Source organism: Balaenoptera ricei, chromosome 14, assembly GCF_028023285.1.
Source record: "Balaenoptera ricei isolate mBalRic1 chromosome 14, mBalRic1.hap2, whole genome shotgun sequence".
Classification (NCBI taxonomy): domain Eukaryota; kingdom Metazoa; phylum Chordata; class Mammalia; order Artiodactyla; family Balaenopteridae; genus Balaenoptera; species Balaenoptera ricei.
Window position 1 is genome coordinate 33,375,017 of NC_082652.1, and position 16,084 is coordinate 33,391,100.

At 41.2% G+C, this 16,084-nt stretch overlaps 1 protein-coding gene across 1 annotated transcript in view; it reads left to right on the plus strand.

Annotated features, from left to right (window-relative positions):
* Positions 1-16,084, plus strand: part of L3MBTL4 (L3MBTL histone methyl-lysine binding protein 4) — a 292,044-nt gene that overhangs the window by 198,945 nt on the left and 77,015 nt on the right. Inside the window, exon 14 of the mRNA XM_059893784.1 lies at positions 8,990-9,060. Coding sequence (XP_059749767.1) covers positions 8,990-9,060 — 71 coding nt within the window. The remainder of the gene's footprint in view (positions 1-8,989; positions 9,061-16,084) is intronic.

Below are 16,084 nucleotides of genomic sequence, written 5' to 3' on the forward strand. Positions count from 1 at the left end.
TTTTTCCTAATGCCTGCCATATTATAAATTTAACGTACTTCCCAAAGGCCTATATTGGCAATAAAAATGGCTGGGAAGAATTATGGTAATCACAGAGAATGGCAGGCAGTGGAGTAGCTCCTTAATGATCCTTGTAATAAACTGCTCTGCTATGAGCCAACTAGTTTGTTTTCACGACTCAGATTACCTTCTGTGAGGTCCGTTCTCAGAATTTAACCAGTATTAGCTGGTTGTTTTGTGTATGAACCTTCCAAGTCCTTAAAGAGGTTTCCTCGAGTCCATCAGCCTTTGCTCTTGATCCTTCCCACGTAAATTCTCTGCTTTCGGAGGCCAAGCCTCTCGGCTCCCACTCACGCCCTGTCACCATCCGCAATCGTGTTCTTCTTCCTGCGCGGGTGCCTTTGTTCCCATTCTTCCTGCCTCCTTTACTCCTGCTGCGTGTTCTCTTCTCCAAGGCTCATCTCTGTCTTGAAACTTTCCACAGCAGTTCAGCCCGTGTGAGCTTCTTTTTAAATTATTTGCTTTATTATTATTTTTTATTTTATTTTATTTATTTATTTATGGCTGTGTTGGGTCTTCGTTTCTGTGTGAGGGCTTTCTCTAGTTGTGGCAAGCGGGGGCCACTCTTCATCGCGGTGCGCGGGCCTCTCACTGTCGCGGCCTCTCTTGTTGCGGAGCACAAGCTCCAGATGCGCAGGCTCAGTAGTTGTGGCTCACGGGCCTAGTTGCTCCGTGGCATGTGGAATCTTCCCAGACCAGGGCTCGAACCCGTGTCCCCTGCATTGGCAGGCAGACTCTCAACCACTGCGTCACCAGGGAAGCTCCCCGTGTGAGCTTCTTGACCTTAGAGATGGTGTTTTACACATCTGCGTATTTTTCACGTCTAGTTCAATGCCTGACACTTAGCCGGTACTTGACAAAGCAAATAGATGTTGAGCACCCGCGCGGTGCCAGGACTCTGCTGGGCCCTGGGGTGTGGATCGGATGAGAGCGAGGCCCCTTCCTTGTGCTTTGGGTCTGCTCCACGCTTTGTGTCTCCTTGAGCCTTTTTGATACTTGTTTTGCACACGTGCCTTATTTTCTCAAAAAGATTGGAGGCTGCTAAGGCGTGAGAAGCAGTTTTTATTATGCTTGCATTTTTCCTTCACCACTGTTCGCATTATAGTTCTTAGTGAATCGTAGTTGACTGATTCAGGTACATACATTTGTTTTCCCATAACAGTCTCAATGTCTTTACCTGTAAAATGAATATAATATCCGAGGCTTAGGTTTTTGAACAGAGGTGTATAGATGCAGATAGATATAGATGTATGACTGGGCCTGGAACATAGAAGAAACTATTGAAATAATAATTCCATATCTTTCTTCCATTTTTATAAAACTTGTTGATCTTAAAGTCTTGCAGTTGGACTGGTTCTAGCTGTGTCTGTAGCACACATCTTTGCACCAAACATAGAAATTTAGCCCTTTGTCTATTTATTCGGAACTAAAGTAAACCCCTTAATCAAGTGAGCAGTGATCAAAACACCGAGACACCCAGGGTCCTCGGGGTCTGTGGAGGACCGTGGTTGGACAGAAAGCCCCCGGCCGTCCGGACAGCCCCCTCCCACTCCATACTTCCCGCTGGACTCTGAGGGACCTCCAGCCAAGTGTGTGACGATCCTGGAGCTTTACAGTGGGAAAGGACTCGGAAGGTGATCTCGTCCAACTTCTACAACAGAGAAATAAGGATGTTAAAGTCAAGAGTTTAGTCCCTTATTGACACTGTCACTAGTGGCAGCCCCGAGCCCTCTGACCCTGGGTCACTGCTCTGCTCACCATCCCATCCCTCCTCCTCCCCCAGAGCAAGGTCGGAACAGAGCTGGTTTATGGCGTTATAAATACCCGAACGGCACGTACCTCCCTGAATTCAGGATCCTGACCATAGCCGGATCATTTATTCATCATTTATCCATTGAACAAACCCTTAGAAAGGCACTGTTCCAAACTCCAGTGATACAGCAGTTAAGAAAACAGACTAAAATCCTTGTTCTTATTAAGCTTTCACTTAGTGGTAAGACAACCCACGCTGGTAAGTGGCGGGATGAGGATCCGAGCTCAGGCAGGACGGCTCATCCCCGCAGCCCAGGCACTGAGCTCGTTCACTGCCGGCACTGACGTTTCTTCATCCAGCGGGTACGTGCAGAGCGTCTGCTGTGGCCCGGGGGTGCCTTAGGGGCCAGAGATCAGGAGGGGAACGACGACTCCCATCCCCGCGGGGAGCGTATTTTCAGGGAGAGGAGACGGAGGAGGGAAAATAAAGGTAAACCAAATGGAAGAGAGACTCACAGATGGTGGTAACTGACAAGGGGTGAAAGGGGACCTTGGTCTCAACAGTTACCCACCTTAAGTTCCTGGAGACCATAGGCAGATCCAGACCATTAAGACAAGTTAAAGGGTTCTGTGGACTGTTTTGCAAATTGAAACCGAAACCGGCCTGTCAAGATCAGCTCAGGGGTGTAGACGGAAGCTCTGATACGATGAAAGGGCCTGGCCTCCTGGATTCCACTTGCCTCTGTGCCTCTGGTACCTTCATTGTAGTCTTGTGTTTCTAAACAAATTTATAGTCTTGCTAAAATGCGATAAAATAACCAATGTATGCCTTAAAAACATCTTTAAAAATATCCTTCTATGCTGATTTTCATGAGGCATTTTATGATTTATTGTGGATCTCTGGATTTCTGGAATCCTGCCTTGGCTCGGGCCCTTAGTAATTAAATGTTGAGAACAGTGTGTGCTGAAGTGTCCGTGGTTTCTTCCGTCAAGGAAATATTGGTGTTCCCAATCCCCAGAAAAACAAAACTTTGTTGCCTAAGCAACAGCGGGCATTTTTTCTCATCCACATACTTCATCTGGCTTTAAAATAATTATTTCCTATTTATTGTAAATAGTAAAGTTGTGATATTTAATGTCAGTTTTTTCTTATAACTAAAGCAATGCTTGTATATTATAGGAAAATTAGAAAATATAGATTAGTAAGAAAAAATAAAAGTTAAAAACATTATTAATACTCAGGTGTTTTCCTATCAAACAGCATAACTCGTAGGCTTATAAAAATATGATAAAATTCCCACTGCAGTAATTCAGGTAATATAGAAGTTTTTAAGAATAATAATTTCTCACTCTCCACTCCTTAGCTCTAATGCTGCATCCCGAAGTTACTTGTGTGAATAGGTTTTCATGATCTTTTCTACGCTTTTTCTGTTTACGTATACATACAGATATGCAGATACACATTCACTCTTTTTTTTTAACATCTTTATTGGAGTATAATTGCTCTACAATGTTGTGTTAGTTTCTGCTGTATAACAAAGTGAATAAGCTATATGCGTACGTATATCCCCATATCCCCTCCCTCTTGTGTCTCCCTCCCACCCTCCCTATCCCACCCCTCTAGGTGGTCACAAAGCACCGAGCTGATCTCCCTGTGCTATGCAGCTGCTTCCCACTAGCTATCTATTTTACATTTGGTAGTGTATATATGTCCATGCCACTCTCTCACTTCGTCCCAGCTTACCCTTCCCCCTCCCCGTGTCCCCAAGTCCATTCTCTACATCTGCGTCTTTATTCCTGTCCTGACCCTAGGTTCTTCAGAACCATTTGTTTTTTAGATTCCATATATGTGTGTTAGCATACGGTATTTGTTTTTCTCTGTCTGACTTACTTCACTCCGTATGACAGATTCTAGGTCCATCCACCTCACTACAAATAACTCAATTTCATTTCTTTTTACGGCTGTCACTCTTTTTTTTTAATTACATTCATTTTTTTGTTAATGTTTCTTTGAAGGTTAGCTTGTATCACTCTGGACAGCTTATAATATAACCATGTTGAACACGGAGGAAGGATGCTGTGTTCCTGAAAGTTTAACACAGGAGCAAACCTTTAAAGCACCCAGACATTCAACGCTGAGGCTTTAATAACGTACACACATATTTTATCCCAAGTTTATAACGGAGTTCTGAACAAGGCACCTGTAGATAAATCAGCATTTATGACCAGAAGAAAAATACTCTGGTCTTGGACTTTTATTTTTATATGGAAAAGTTATAAAGACCTAAGCAACTAAGTCTACCCACAAAGAAAAAACAAATTTGCCTTCTTCCTTATGGAAAACCATGTGAAAACATTAATTGTTGGCTCAAAGAAAGTCTGACAATAAAAGATATTAGCTTAAGAATATGTCTTATTTATTTGACAACCTGTCATGAATAATTTGCCATATCAACACAAGTGGATTCAATGCACTATTTTTAATAACTATCATATTCCGTAGTGTGGACGAACTTATTCAACTCATTCCCCTATTGACAGGTATTTAGTTTGTTTCCAGTATTTTTCCTCTTATAAATAATGCTGCAGTAAACATTTTCACATGTATGCATATCGTTTATTGATGCTTTATAATGCAGTATTTTTTTAAGTTTAATTACCTTTTATTGACAAACTAAACATATGGTACGAATTCTTCTTTCTGTTGGTGGAGTCTTGCAGGTCCTCGATCCATTTGCTTTACTGTAAATAAGTTCACATTTACCCACGTCCTTACACACAAGAGCACATAGGTGTGGATGCACGTAGGAAGTGTGTGTGGTACTCGTAACCTGCCCGCAGCCTGCACCCCAGCTCGTCACCCTCCAGCCCCACCACTGATTCTTCTCACTCCCACCCTCCACGTGTCTGTGCCTTTGCAGGGTCCCTCTCTGCACTTCGCTCAGTAAAACTTGCTTCAAGGCCTGGTTCAAGCTCATGTCCTCCTGAAGGTGTTCTCTAACCTCTCGGACCTTTAAAGCAAAAAACCCCCTCTTACTTTGTGACTCCATCGTGGTTTCTTCATCTCCTCCTTGCGGCCCTTCTCTCAGTCTGCTCTGTGTGAAGGTAGGCGGTGGACACACCTGTATCCTCAGATAGCTTATGTCTCTTGGTGACAGACACCAGCTCGGCCGAATGTGACACCTGCAGGTAGGAAAAGCTCAAAGAAATGTTGGCTGGACTTGGACAGTTTGTCTAAAAATAAAAAGCAGTCGGAGCCCAATATTTGCTTTCCAAGTCCCATTATAAGTTATACCTAAATACAATTGTTAGGGCAATTTTGGGAAAAAATAGCCATGTGAAACAATCACAGATTGTGTGTATATATTTGGCCTCAGGGACCTTTTCCTTATAGAACAGGAGTCAGCAAACCTTTTCTATAAAGGGCCAGATAGTGAGTATTTTAGGCTCTGCCGGCTGTAAGATCTCTGCTACAGTTGTTCAGCTTGACCGTTGTAGCATGAAAGCAGCCATACACAGTAAGTAAACCAATGAGCATAGCTGTGTTCTAATAAAACTTCATTTATGAAAACAGGCTACGGCAGGATTTGCCTCGTGGACTGTAGTTTTCCAACTCATGTTCTAGAAGGTGTTTATTTACATGTAGACTAACCTGAGTTAAATTCAAATTCTTGCTCTTCTACTTGCTGTGTGACTTTGGGCAAGCTACTTAACCTCTCTGTCTTTTTCAACACACACATATATTACCTCCTTCGTGTTAGGCATCTGGTTCAGGCCTAGCATTTATTGAGCACAAAGCAGTAGCCACTGATTTGCCTCATTAAAAGCAGTGGAAGCATAGAAGAAGGGTCAGCTAACATGCAGCTCCTTTTTTCAAGGAAGTAGCAAAATCCTAAGGAAAAGACAAGTCATTTGGAAAAACAACAGATAGTAAAGACCAACGGATGGTAAAGATAGTAAAAACAACGGGATGGCAGGGGCATGTCTCTCCAACACAAGCACTGATGGTCACGTGCACTCCTCTAAAACGAATCACAGACAGACAGACAGGTAGCTTGACACTTGCTGCAGCAACAGTGATTCTATTAACAAAAGGTTTTGAAGGTTGTTTAGCTATTATGACTACATAGAAGGTGGAGGCTGGGCTTTAAGAAGAATTGGTGAAATGGTCAGAGCTGAGATTTTAGTGGTATTACCTTTTCAGCTAAAATACAAAGAAATATTAATCTTCAGCACATGACTGGCCTGATCACCTCCAGACATTTCTGACCATGTGCAGTAGACTCTCCCAAGGCCAGTGCTGCAGTGGCTTCTTTCACTGCCGTCAAGATAAAGCCCAAGTGCTTGAGAGCAGCGTGCCAGGCTTCCCCAGCTCCGCTCTAGCCAATTCCTTTAGCCCCACCTCTGGTCCTTCCTTTCCTTGCACAGTGCAGATGCTTCAGCCCCATCAGTTGACTGGCTTATTCGTGTCCCCAAATGCTCTCCCTTCCGTTTTGCTCATGCTTGGTCTGTGCCGCTCCTGCTTTCCTCCCACCCTCATTCCCTAGACCTTCGTGGCCCCATCGGTCACCCATGTCCCCATCCTTTCAGGACAGACCCGGCTGCATCCCCAGCCTCCTCCCGACCAACCTGCACAGAGCCGCACCCTCCCTCCAGCCCCCGGGAACACTACTGTCCTTCCCGTTCTCTCCCCTACCTGTGTCAACATCTCCAGCTCCAGGCCATCTGCAGACACTCAGGAAACCCTCCGTTCCTGCAAGATGATGCGTAGGATAGAAGGAAGCCTGGATTTGGAGTCTGTTGAGTTTGCACTCTGGCTCCACCACTGACTCACTGTGCCCCCAAGATGGGCAAGTGGTTTAATATTTCTGAGCCTCAGTTTCTTGATTCCTAGCCTCTTGCACCTACCTTACAGAGTTTTTGTGAGAATGAAATGAGGTTAAATGAAATGAAGAACCTGGGAGTCCTTAGCAGGCACCTGCCTCACTCAGGAGATGTAACTGAATCTGAACAGTTTACAGCAGGGGTCCCCCAACCCCCGGGCCAAGGACCAGTAGCCATCCGAGGCCTGTTAGGAACCAGGCCGCACGGCAGGAGGTGAGCAGCAGGTGAGCCGGCGAAGCTTCATTTGCTGCTGCCCATCACTCCCTGTCACTCACATTACTGCCTGAACCATCCCCAGCCCCGCCTCCTTCTCCACCCCCGACCCCCGCCGCGGTCCTTGGAAAAATTGTCTTCCATGAAACTGGTCCCTGGTGCCAAAAAGGTTGGGGACCGCTGGTTTACAGCGTTTGACTTGGTGTATCTCCCTGGTGATGTAATAATTTTGAAAGCAAGAACTATTCCTAAATATATCTGTGATTGATTGCAGCACCTTGCATTTTGTTTAAAAAGCCACTCAGTAAATTTATTTGATTTATTTTTAAATTGCTTTATAAAATCCTCGTCAAAGTTATGTAAGGCATACTGGCTTTTTTTTTTTTTTTTAATTTTCTAAGATAGAACTGCCATCTTCATCAGCATGTATTTGCAGAGGGATGCTTTCAGATGGTTTGAAAATCAACTCAAGTTTCATACAATTTGTAAAGTTTTGGGGGAAATACCTAACTATTTGCCAAAAAGATGTAAGCAGAGCTGAAATTGTTCTTTTCTTTTCCATCTTATCCTTTGTAAAATGACTTTACTGTGCACATGTGCCTCTGACATCCCGTGTTGACCAGCTCTCTCCCCCAGAGGCTTGCTGCTTAGGGCTAAGCCCTCTTTCCACCATTAATGTTCTTTCCTACAAGAATGTAGATAAATCTTGATGAGATATATAAATAATTTTATAGTATATATTATATATATAATGAAATTAAACATATGGAATTAATAAAAATATTCCATATATTTTTATGCATGACCATGATGCATAAGAGTTTGTAGACTATGTTATAACATATTGTTTCACTGATTGTTCCAAACAAACCCTGTAAGGCAAGTACCATCTTGGTTTTGCAGGTTGGGAAGCTGAGGCTTCTAGAATTTAATTGCTCACGCTGGGCCTCAAACCCAGGGCACAAGGGCCTAAGACACAGACCCAGGTTTTGTGTGGACTGGTCTCTGCTTGCACCACAGGAGATTAACTACCTGAGGCTGGTGTGCGCCACAATGGCTGTGTAGGACCTTCTTTTAAGGTCCAAAGGTGGGATTTCAACAGAAATTCTTTCTCAGTTAATTGCTTTTTTGATTAAAAAACTCTTCATGGTTAAAAAGTATCTGATGAATAGAATGTGTTTTTATCATGACATCCACGTTTTTGGAACATACAGATAAAATTGCCTCCAATTATGTACCAGTCACTTAGGTTTCTATGTAAGATTTTAGTAACTGAATCAGTTTCCTCATCTAAAACAAAAACTGAAACAGTACTGGCATGCCTACCGTAACAGCTTGTCAGTGAAGATAAAATGAGAGAGCAGTTCTCCGAGTGCAATCAGAAAATATATTTGCCAAGCAAGGTATTATCATTTTCATTAAAATCTTAAATACTGCAGATAAATTAATGAGCCATCTCAAGTTCTGTCTACCTAAAATTAATTACTAGGTAATTAGCAACACCAGAAAAGTTTCATTTTAGAAACTTCTGTATTCATTACAAACTATGAGCCTCAAGTTTTAATGAAGTTCCGTGATGAAAGAGTTACAGAATTAGTCCTTACTGTATTCTGGAGAATTTTAAAAGTTAATTAATTCTCTGACATTCAACATTGTAACTAAATTACTTTGTACAGTTGTTTGAGCACAATGTCTATAATCTTCTGATTAAAATAAGCACAGAAATCATCAGTAGCAATTATTATTTACCACCTACCACACCATCACCTACCATCCCTAATAGCGCCTCCTCAGAATCTGAAGAGGTTATTCTCCAGAGAGTTTTAGAAACTTTTTGCTATAATAGAACGGGGGGTTGGGAGCTTTCAAGTTTCAGGTTTCAAACTTACAGTTTCTGAACAAAAGTGTATTTTTAAATCTTAAATTGAAGAAAAATTCTAACAAGGCTCTGTACAGCAAAAATACCTGCTAATTCACTATTGTTTGCCCTGTGATTTCTATTTAAATTTGTGCTGCTGTCATGATTTATCCCTACCTCACAGGATAATGAATCTAGGTTTTATTTCTGTTCTTTGCCCAGACTTGTACAGCAGGCAAAGTGTTTGAAAATCAAAGGAAAAGAAGATATTGACTTGGATATTCTCTTCAGAGGTAAAAACAAAAACACTAGCAAAAACGCAGACTCTGCTTTTTGTTGGGAAGAATGTCTTGTTTGTGTGTTTGGTTGGTGTTATCATTCCAGGAAGGAATGGGGGAAAGAACCTGCCAGGGGCCCAGACACTTGTGCTCTCCTCTCATCCCAACCCTGCTTCACTGCTCTGACCTTCATTTCCTCATTTTGAAAGTGAAAGACTCTATAATCTGCTCTGTGGTCCTCACTGATGACAAGACAAATCTAAACCTGTAGAAATAGCACGTCTCAGTGGTGGAATGTCTCTCTGCCATCTGCACAGGGCGTAGAGGGAAACCAGAAGTGTCTCCTTGCGTTCTTATAAGTTGGGGGACTGCAGAATGTACTTCGTCAGCAAGACAGGCGAGAAGGTTATAGCAAACTTTAAGTGTTAAAAGCTAAGGGATTATTAGAGTATAGGGGAAAGAATTGCATGTTTTCACTTAATTATGTTTCTTTGCAATTAAGGCTCCATATACACAGAATGTCATGTATAATTTTGAGGTTATACTGTAGCAAGCTAAGGGATAAATTTCCTCTTGGGTGTTAATTTGGTGCAATAATTTTTCTTTGGTCAGATTAAAATGTTGGTAAGTTGTATTTTTATGTCTTCAGCAATGTAGCTCTACATGTTTGTATCTTCCAGAGCATGGTAGGAGATCTGTTTATCTTCTAGAGGAAAAGAAAATTAGTGAGTTTTCTCCTGATTTGGCTAAAAGTTCAAGTTAGTACAGTTTGGTTGCATTGCACTTCACCTCCAATACAATTACCCGTTCGACTTTTCTTAAGAGAAAAAGAGTGTGCTTTGCAGTCATTGAACAAAAGGGCTGTGACTTCTTTTTTGTTTAATTGAAGTATAGTTGCTGTACAATATTATATAAGTTACCAGGGTAGAATATAGTGATTCACAATTTTTAAAGGTTACACTCCATTTATAGTTATTATAAAATATTGACTATATTTCCCATGTTGTACAATATATACTTGTAGCTTATTTTATATCTAATAGTTTGTACCTCTTACTCTGCCTGCCTATATTGCCCCTCCCCCCACTGGTAACCACTAGCTTGTTCTCTGTATCTGTGAGTCTGCTTCTGTTTTGTTATATTCACTAGTTTGTTGTATTTTTTAGATTCCACATATAAGTGATATCATACGACATTTGTCTTTCTCTGTCTGACTTATTTCACTTAGCATAATGCCTTCCAAGTTCATCCATGTTGCTGCAAATGGCAAAACTGTGTTCTTTTTTTATGGCTGAGTAGTATTCCATTGTGTATATACACCACATCTTCTTTATTTGTTGATGGTCACTTAGGTTGCTTCCGTATCTTGGCTATTGTAAATAATGCTGCTGTGAACATTGGGGTGCATGTATCTTTTTGAATTAGTGTTTTTATTTTTTTCTAATATATACTGAGGTGTGGAATTACTGGGTCATATGGTAGTTCTATTTTTAGTTTTTTGAGAACCCTCTATACTGTTTTCCACAGTGGCTGCACCAATTTACATTCCCACCACCAGTGTAGGAGGGTCCAAAAGGGCTGTGGATTCTGTGGGCTGATCTCAGGCAGGGCCAAGCTCCTCTCGTAACTGGAAGAACACTTGATTTTATCTCATCCACAAAGCGGGGAGGAATCTTTTCCTCAGAAAAGGGAGGGAAGTTAAGTTACTCTGTTTGGATTGTGCATCTATATGTGTCTCCCTAGCCAGAAGAATTTCTACGTAATAAACTAGATAGGAACATCTCTTTAAATAAAATGAAATATATAACTGATATTTTGGAAGCTGCTCTATACAAATGTTCTAATCCATTTTACCAGCCTTCATTCTGTAAACAACATGTTTGGAACTGCATGAAGAGCCCTAAAAAAGCGTCAGTGTCTCAATTCATATTTTGACACTTTTGAAAGTATCTCCACAGAGTAATTATGTGTACGTTCCTGTTAAAACAAATACACAATCAGTTTAGTAGTTCACATAGTAAAATACTAATGAGAGTCATCCTTATAAATATAGAAAATATCCCTAGCAAAATGCAACTGCATAATGTGAAAGATGAAATCCATCTTGTTTGCACCTGTGCTTTTCTGTGTAGTTTATAAAACGTTCATAACCACATGTGTTTATTTATTAGTGCATTTACCATGCTTCTTAATTTAAACATTTGATTTCCTCCCAGAGAAGGTCTGTGTTCACAGACCCGGGACATTAATGACAAGGAGCCCCCGCCTGGTGCAGAGCGCGTGCTGCCAGGGCCACTGTGCTTCTTGTTGAGAAGATGCCTTCAGGGGTCCATCCGAGCAGGATTTATTTAGCACCTGCTCTCTGTCTAGCCTTTTGTCACCCAAAGTGGTTCTTCCTCATATTGATCTAACCCTTGTTATTATAATTAAGCTCATTTTCTCTGGTTCTAACCTGGATGCGACAAAATAATGAGAATAAATATGTTGCTACCGTGACACTAAGTGATTATTTAATATTTCCCTGTTATTTTCTGTAAGCCTATAAATCTGAGTATAATTTCTAAATCCTTACCTTTGTTTTTTGTTTCTTCGGTCTGGCCATAGATTTGAATAAACACATTCTTTAATTCATTAGGAATTTTTTTCCTTTTTTTTTTTTTTTAAGGAAAATGAGTTAAAATCTGTTCCTCATTTCTCCCGTGAGGGAAAATAGTATACCTTTGAGTTTTAGAGATTGTCTGCACATGTGTACACGAGCACATGTAGCTTCTCCTCTTCATATCTTTGGCATGTTTTCAATATTTACTCGGAAACATCTTCATTTTCTAAATCATTTTATTCACAGTTGATATGCTTGGCAGATATAATGGAAAGTATTTTAAAGGCCATCATTATTTTCCAGCATACTTCTTAGAGATTCAACATTTTTCCTTTTCCAAAGAATTAGATCAGATGATAGAAACATTTAGTTTATAATGATGTAAATTGGTTGAGGAAAGCATGATTGTCTTGAAGGATGTTTGGTAATAAAATTAACAGAAGTAAGTAGGAGTCTGTCTTAACTCATCTGAAGGTTTGCAGGGAAGCTTATTGGGTGTTACACCTGAGACGTGGCAGGTGGTAATTAGCCTTTGTGCCCTTTGCTAAGTAAATAAGGCATGAGCACAGAGCGACTCCAAACATGTCCCTTCTCTGGAATGGAATTGGCTTCTGCGCAGTGGCCTGTCTGGTTTTCCCCTCTGCTCTGGACTGTTCCGCTAAGAACTGCATTAAATCTGCTCCTTTGAAAACAAGTTTGAGTGAGGCTATGAAAGCGCGTTTCCTTGAGTCCAGGAGACCTGCTCACCCACGCGATCTGCCCCCCTGCCCCTCAGAGACCCCTGGAACAGAGCACCCGCCCGAACCTCACTACTGGACCACAGGCAGATGTCCTGCAGGGCCACCACGCTGTCCCACCCTAGGGGCAGCTTTGGTCTTGTGGAGTGTTCAGCTGGGAAGCTGGGGGGGGGGTCTTACTATTGATTATTTTTGGCCCCAAATGTGTAACGAATGTTCACTTTTTTAAAAACCCCAAAATTTCACAAAGCAAAAAATATGAGATAAACATTGTTAATAAATCCTTCATAGATGTATTTTGGATGTAACAATTCACCTTGTTGTTTTCTTTACCAGTATAGAATCATAGTGTATTTGGTGATCTTTATTTACACTTGCTGATGCATCATGACTATCTTCCTAAGTCAGTGCATGTACATCTGCTAGGTTCTTTTTTTTTTTTCCTAAGTAAAAATTGTACCCACGTCCACAAGAGATCACATCCACTTAATCTTGGGTCAAGAAAAGAAGCTGATGGAAGCTCACCTTATTCCATGCAGTTACCACCTCCTGCCATGGTCACGCTTCTGATTTCTGTCGCTATCGTTACTTTTTCCTGATTTTGAACGTTTTATAAATGTAATCACACAGTATGTGCTCTTTCATGTCTGACTTTTGCTAGCATGATGTTTGTAAGATCCATCCAAATCATGGTTTGTGTATACTTATTACTGCATGTTGTTCAATTTTATGGTGATAACCACAATTTATTTATTTTAGTGCTGGTTGTTTTCAATTTTTCTCTCTTACCAATGGTACTACTAGGAACATTCTTGTATGTGATTTGGTGGATATGTGTATGCATTTCTGTAGGGCACATACCTAATAATGGACCTCCTGGGTAACTGGGTTTGTATAAGTTCACCTTCAGGAGCTGGTGTCAAATATTTTTACAAATCGGTTGTCCCAGTACGTTCCTTGCAGCACAGTGTGGAAATTGCAGGTACTCTCCATCCCTGCCGGCAGTTAGTTTTTGTCAGTCACTTTAATTTTAGCCATTCTTTTAGGTCTACGGTATTATCTAATTATGCTTCTAATTTCGCATTTCCCTGAAGCCTAATGAACTTGAACACATTTTCATGTTTGTTGGCTATTTGAACATTCTCTTTTGTGAAATACATCTTTTAGGTTGTATTGTTCTTATTGAAATGCAGTAGTTCTTTGTATTTGTACATGAGTCCGTTGTTGGATAGATGTGTTGCAGATTTCTTCTCCAGCCTGTGATCTGCCTTTCACTCTCAGTGGTGCCTTGTGAGGAATAGAAATTCCACATTTCAGTACCGTCCATCAGTCCTTTCTATTGTGGTTAGCACTTCAGTGTCCTGTTTAAAACATTTGCCTGTTGCATGGTCATTACTGTGTTGTGTTATTCTTTGTTCTAGAATCTTTGTTTTTCTTTCACGTTTATATCTACAGTGCCCCTGGACATTATTTTTTATACCTGATAAAGCATAGGCATCAAGATTTACTTTTTATGTGAATATTCAGTTGACCCAGCATCATTTATTTTTTTAAAAACCCTTCCCTTCCCCTACTGTTCATCATAAATCAAGTGACCGACACTGTCCTGTGCTTCAGTGTATCTCTTGTAAGTGGCATGTGATATTTACTTTGACATTCAGTCTGATGATAGTAGTCTTTTTATTAGAGTATTTAATACATTTGTAATGTTACTGCTGTTAAGTTGGGTTTATAGCTATCATTTTAATGACTGTTTTTTATTTTTCTCAACAGTTTTGTGTTCTTGCTTTTTTATATTTTATATATTTTTTTGCTTTTTTTATATTTTATATTTAATTTTTATACAGTAAGTCCCCTACGTACAAACAAGTTCCGTTCTGAGAGCACATTCATAAGTCCGATTTGTTCGTAAGCCCAACAAAGTTAGCCTAGGTGCCCAACTAACACAATCAGTTATATAATAGTACTATACTGTAGTACGTTTATAATACTTTTCACACAAACAATACATAAAAAAACAAATATAAAAAATAAAGAAAATGTTTTTAATATTACGGTATAATACCTTGAAAAGTACAGTAGTACAGTACAATAGCTGGCATACAGGGGCTGGCATCGAGTGAACAGGCAAGAAGAGTTACTGACTGGAGGAGGGAGAGGAGGTGGGAGATGGTAGAGCTGAAGTATCAGATCGTCGGCAATAGGAGACAGAGGGCAAGCTGCAATTTCACTCACACCTGATGTTGATGGCACAGGTTCTGGTTCCTTGCTGGATTCAATCTATCTACCCTCTTGAAAAAATGATACAGTGATGTCTGGGTAGTAGCTCTTTTTTTCTCATCATAGATGACACGGTAGCACTGGATTGCATTCTGAACGTCTGCTGCAACCTTCGTGTACCATTCTACATTCGGGTCTTGTACCTCAAAAACTAACAGTGCCTCCTCAAATAAAGAAAATCCCCTTGACGTTTCTTGCATCGTGAATCTCTTCAGTTCTTCAGTTACTTCTTCTTCCTGTTCATCCTTTCTCTGGGCCTCCGATTCCGTAAGCGCTTCGTGTTGCACGGCAAGGAGTTCAGTGAAGTTGTCCTCTTGTTGATCTCGCTCCAGCTTCTCACTGAGGGTCACTGAGTTCCTGAAGACCTCTTTGGACTCCTCATCCACCTTCTCAAATCCACGGAAATCGTGAACAAACTGCAGGCAGAGGTTCTTCCAAACCCCTTTCATGGTGACGGCCATAACCTCACGCCAAGCAAAGTCAATGTTTTTTTGGCCTTGTAGATGTTACAGTCCTTCCAAAATTGTTGCAAGGTTGTCCCTGATTCGTCACCGCCTTTACTGCCTGACAAAAAATATGATGTAAATAAAATTTCTTGAAAGTCTCTATAACTCCCTGGTCCATAGGTTGGATGAGCGACTTAGTATTCAGTGGCAGATGCACTACTTTGACGTTGGAATGAAAGTCGTCCATGAATGGGGGTGGTCCAGAGCATTGTCAAGCAGCAAAAGAATGTTGAATGGGACGTCCTTCTCCAAGCAGTATTTCTCTACCTTCGGGATAAAGTGGTGGAAAAACCAGTCCTGGAAAATGGCCTATGTAACCCAGGCTTTGGGGTTACTCTTCCACACAACGGGAAGAGAGCCCCTGGCTATGTTTTTAAGGGCTCTTGGGTTCTCTGAATGATAAATAAGAGAGAGTTCAGCTTCGTATCGCAGGAAGGATTGCTACCAAACAACAGAGTTAGCCTATCCTTTGCTGCTTTATAGCGTGGCATCAACTTTCCCTCCTTACTGATGTAACTTCCGTCTGGCATCCTCTTCCAAAACAGTCCTGTCTCATCCACGTTAAAAACCTGCTCAGGGGGCTTCCCTGGTGGCGCAGTGGTTGAGAATCTGCCTACCAATGCAGGGGACACGGGTTCGAGCCCTGGTCTGGGAGGATCCCACATGCCACGGAGCAACTAGGCCCATGAGCCGCAATTACTGAGCCTGCGCGTCTGGAGCCTGTGCTCCGCAACAAGAGAGGCCGCGATAGTGAGAGGCCCGCGCACCGCGATGAAGAGTGGCCCCCGCTTGCCGCAACTAGAGAAAGCCCTCGCACAGAAACAAAGACCCAACACAGCCAAAAATAAATGAATAAATAAATTAAAAAATTTAAAAAAAAAAACAAACAAAAAAAACCTGCTCAGATAAATATGCAC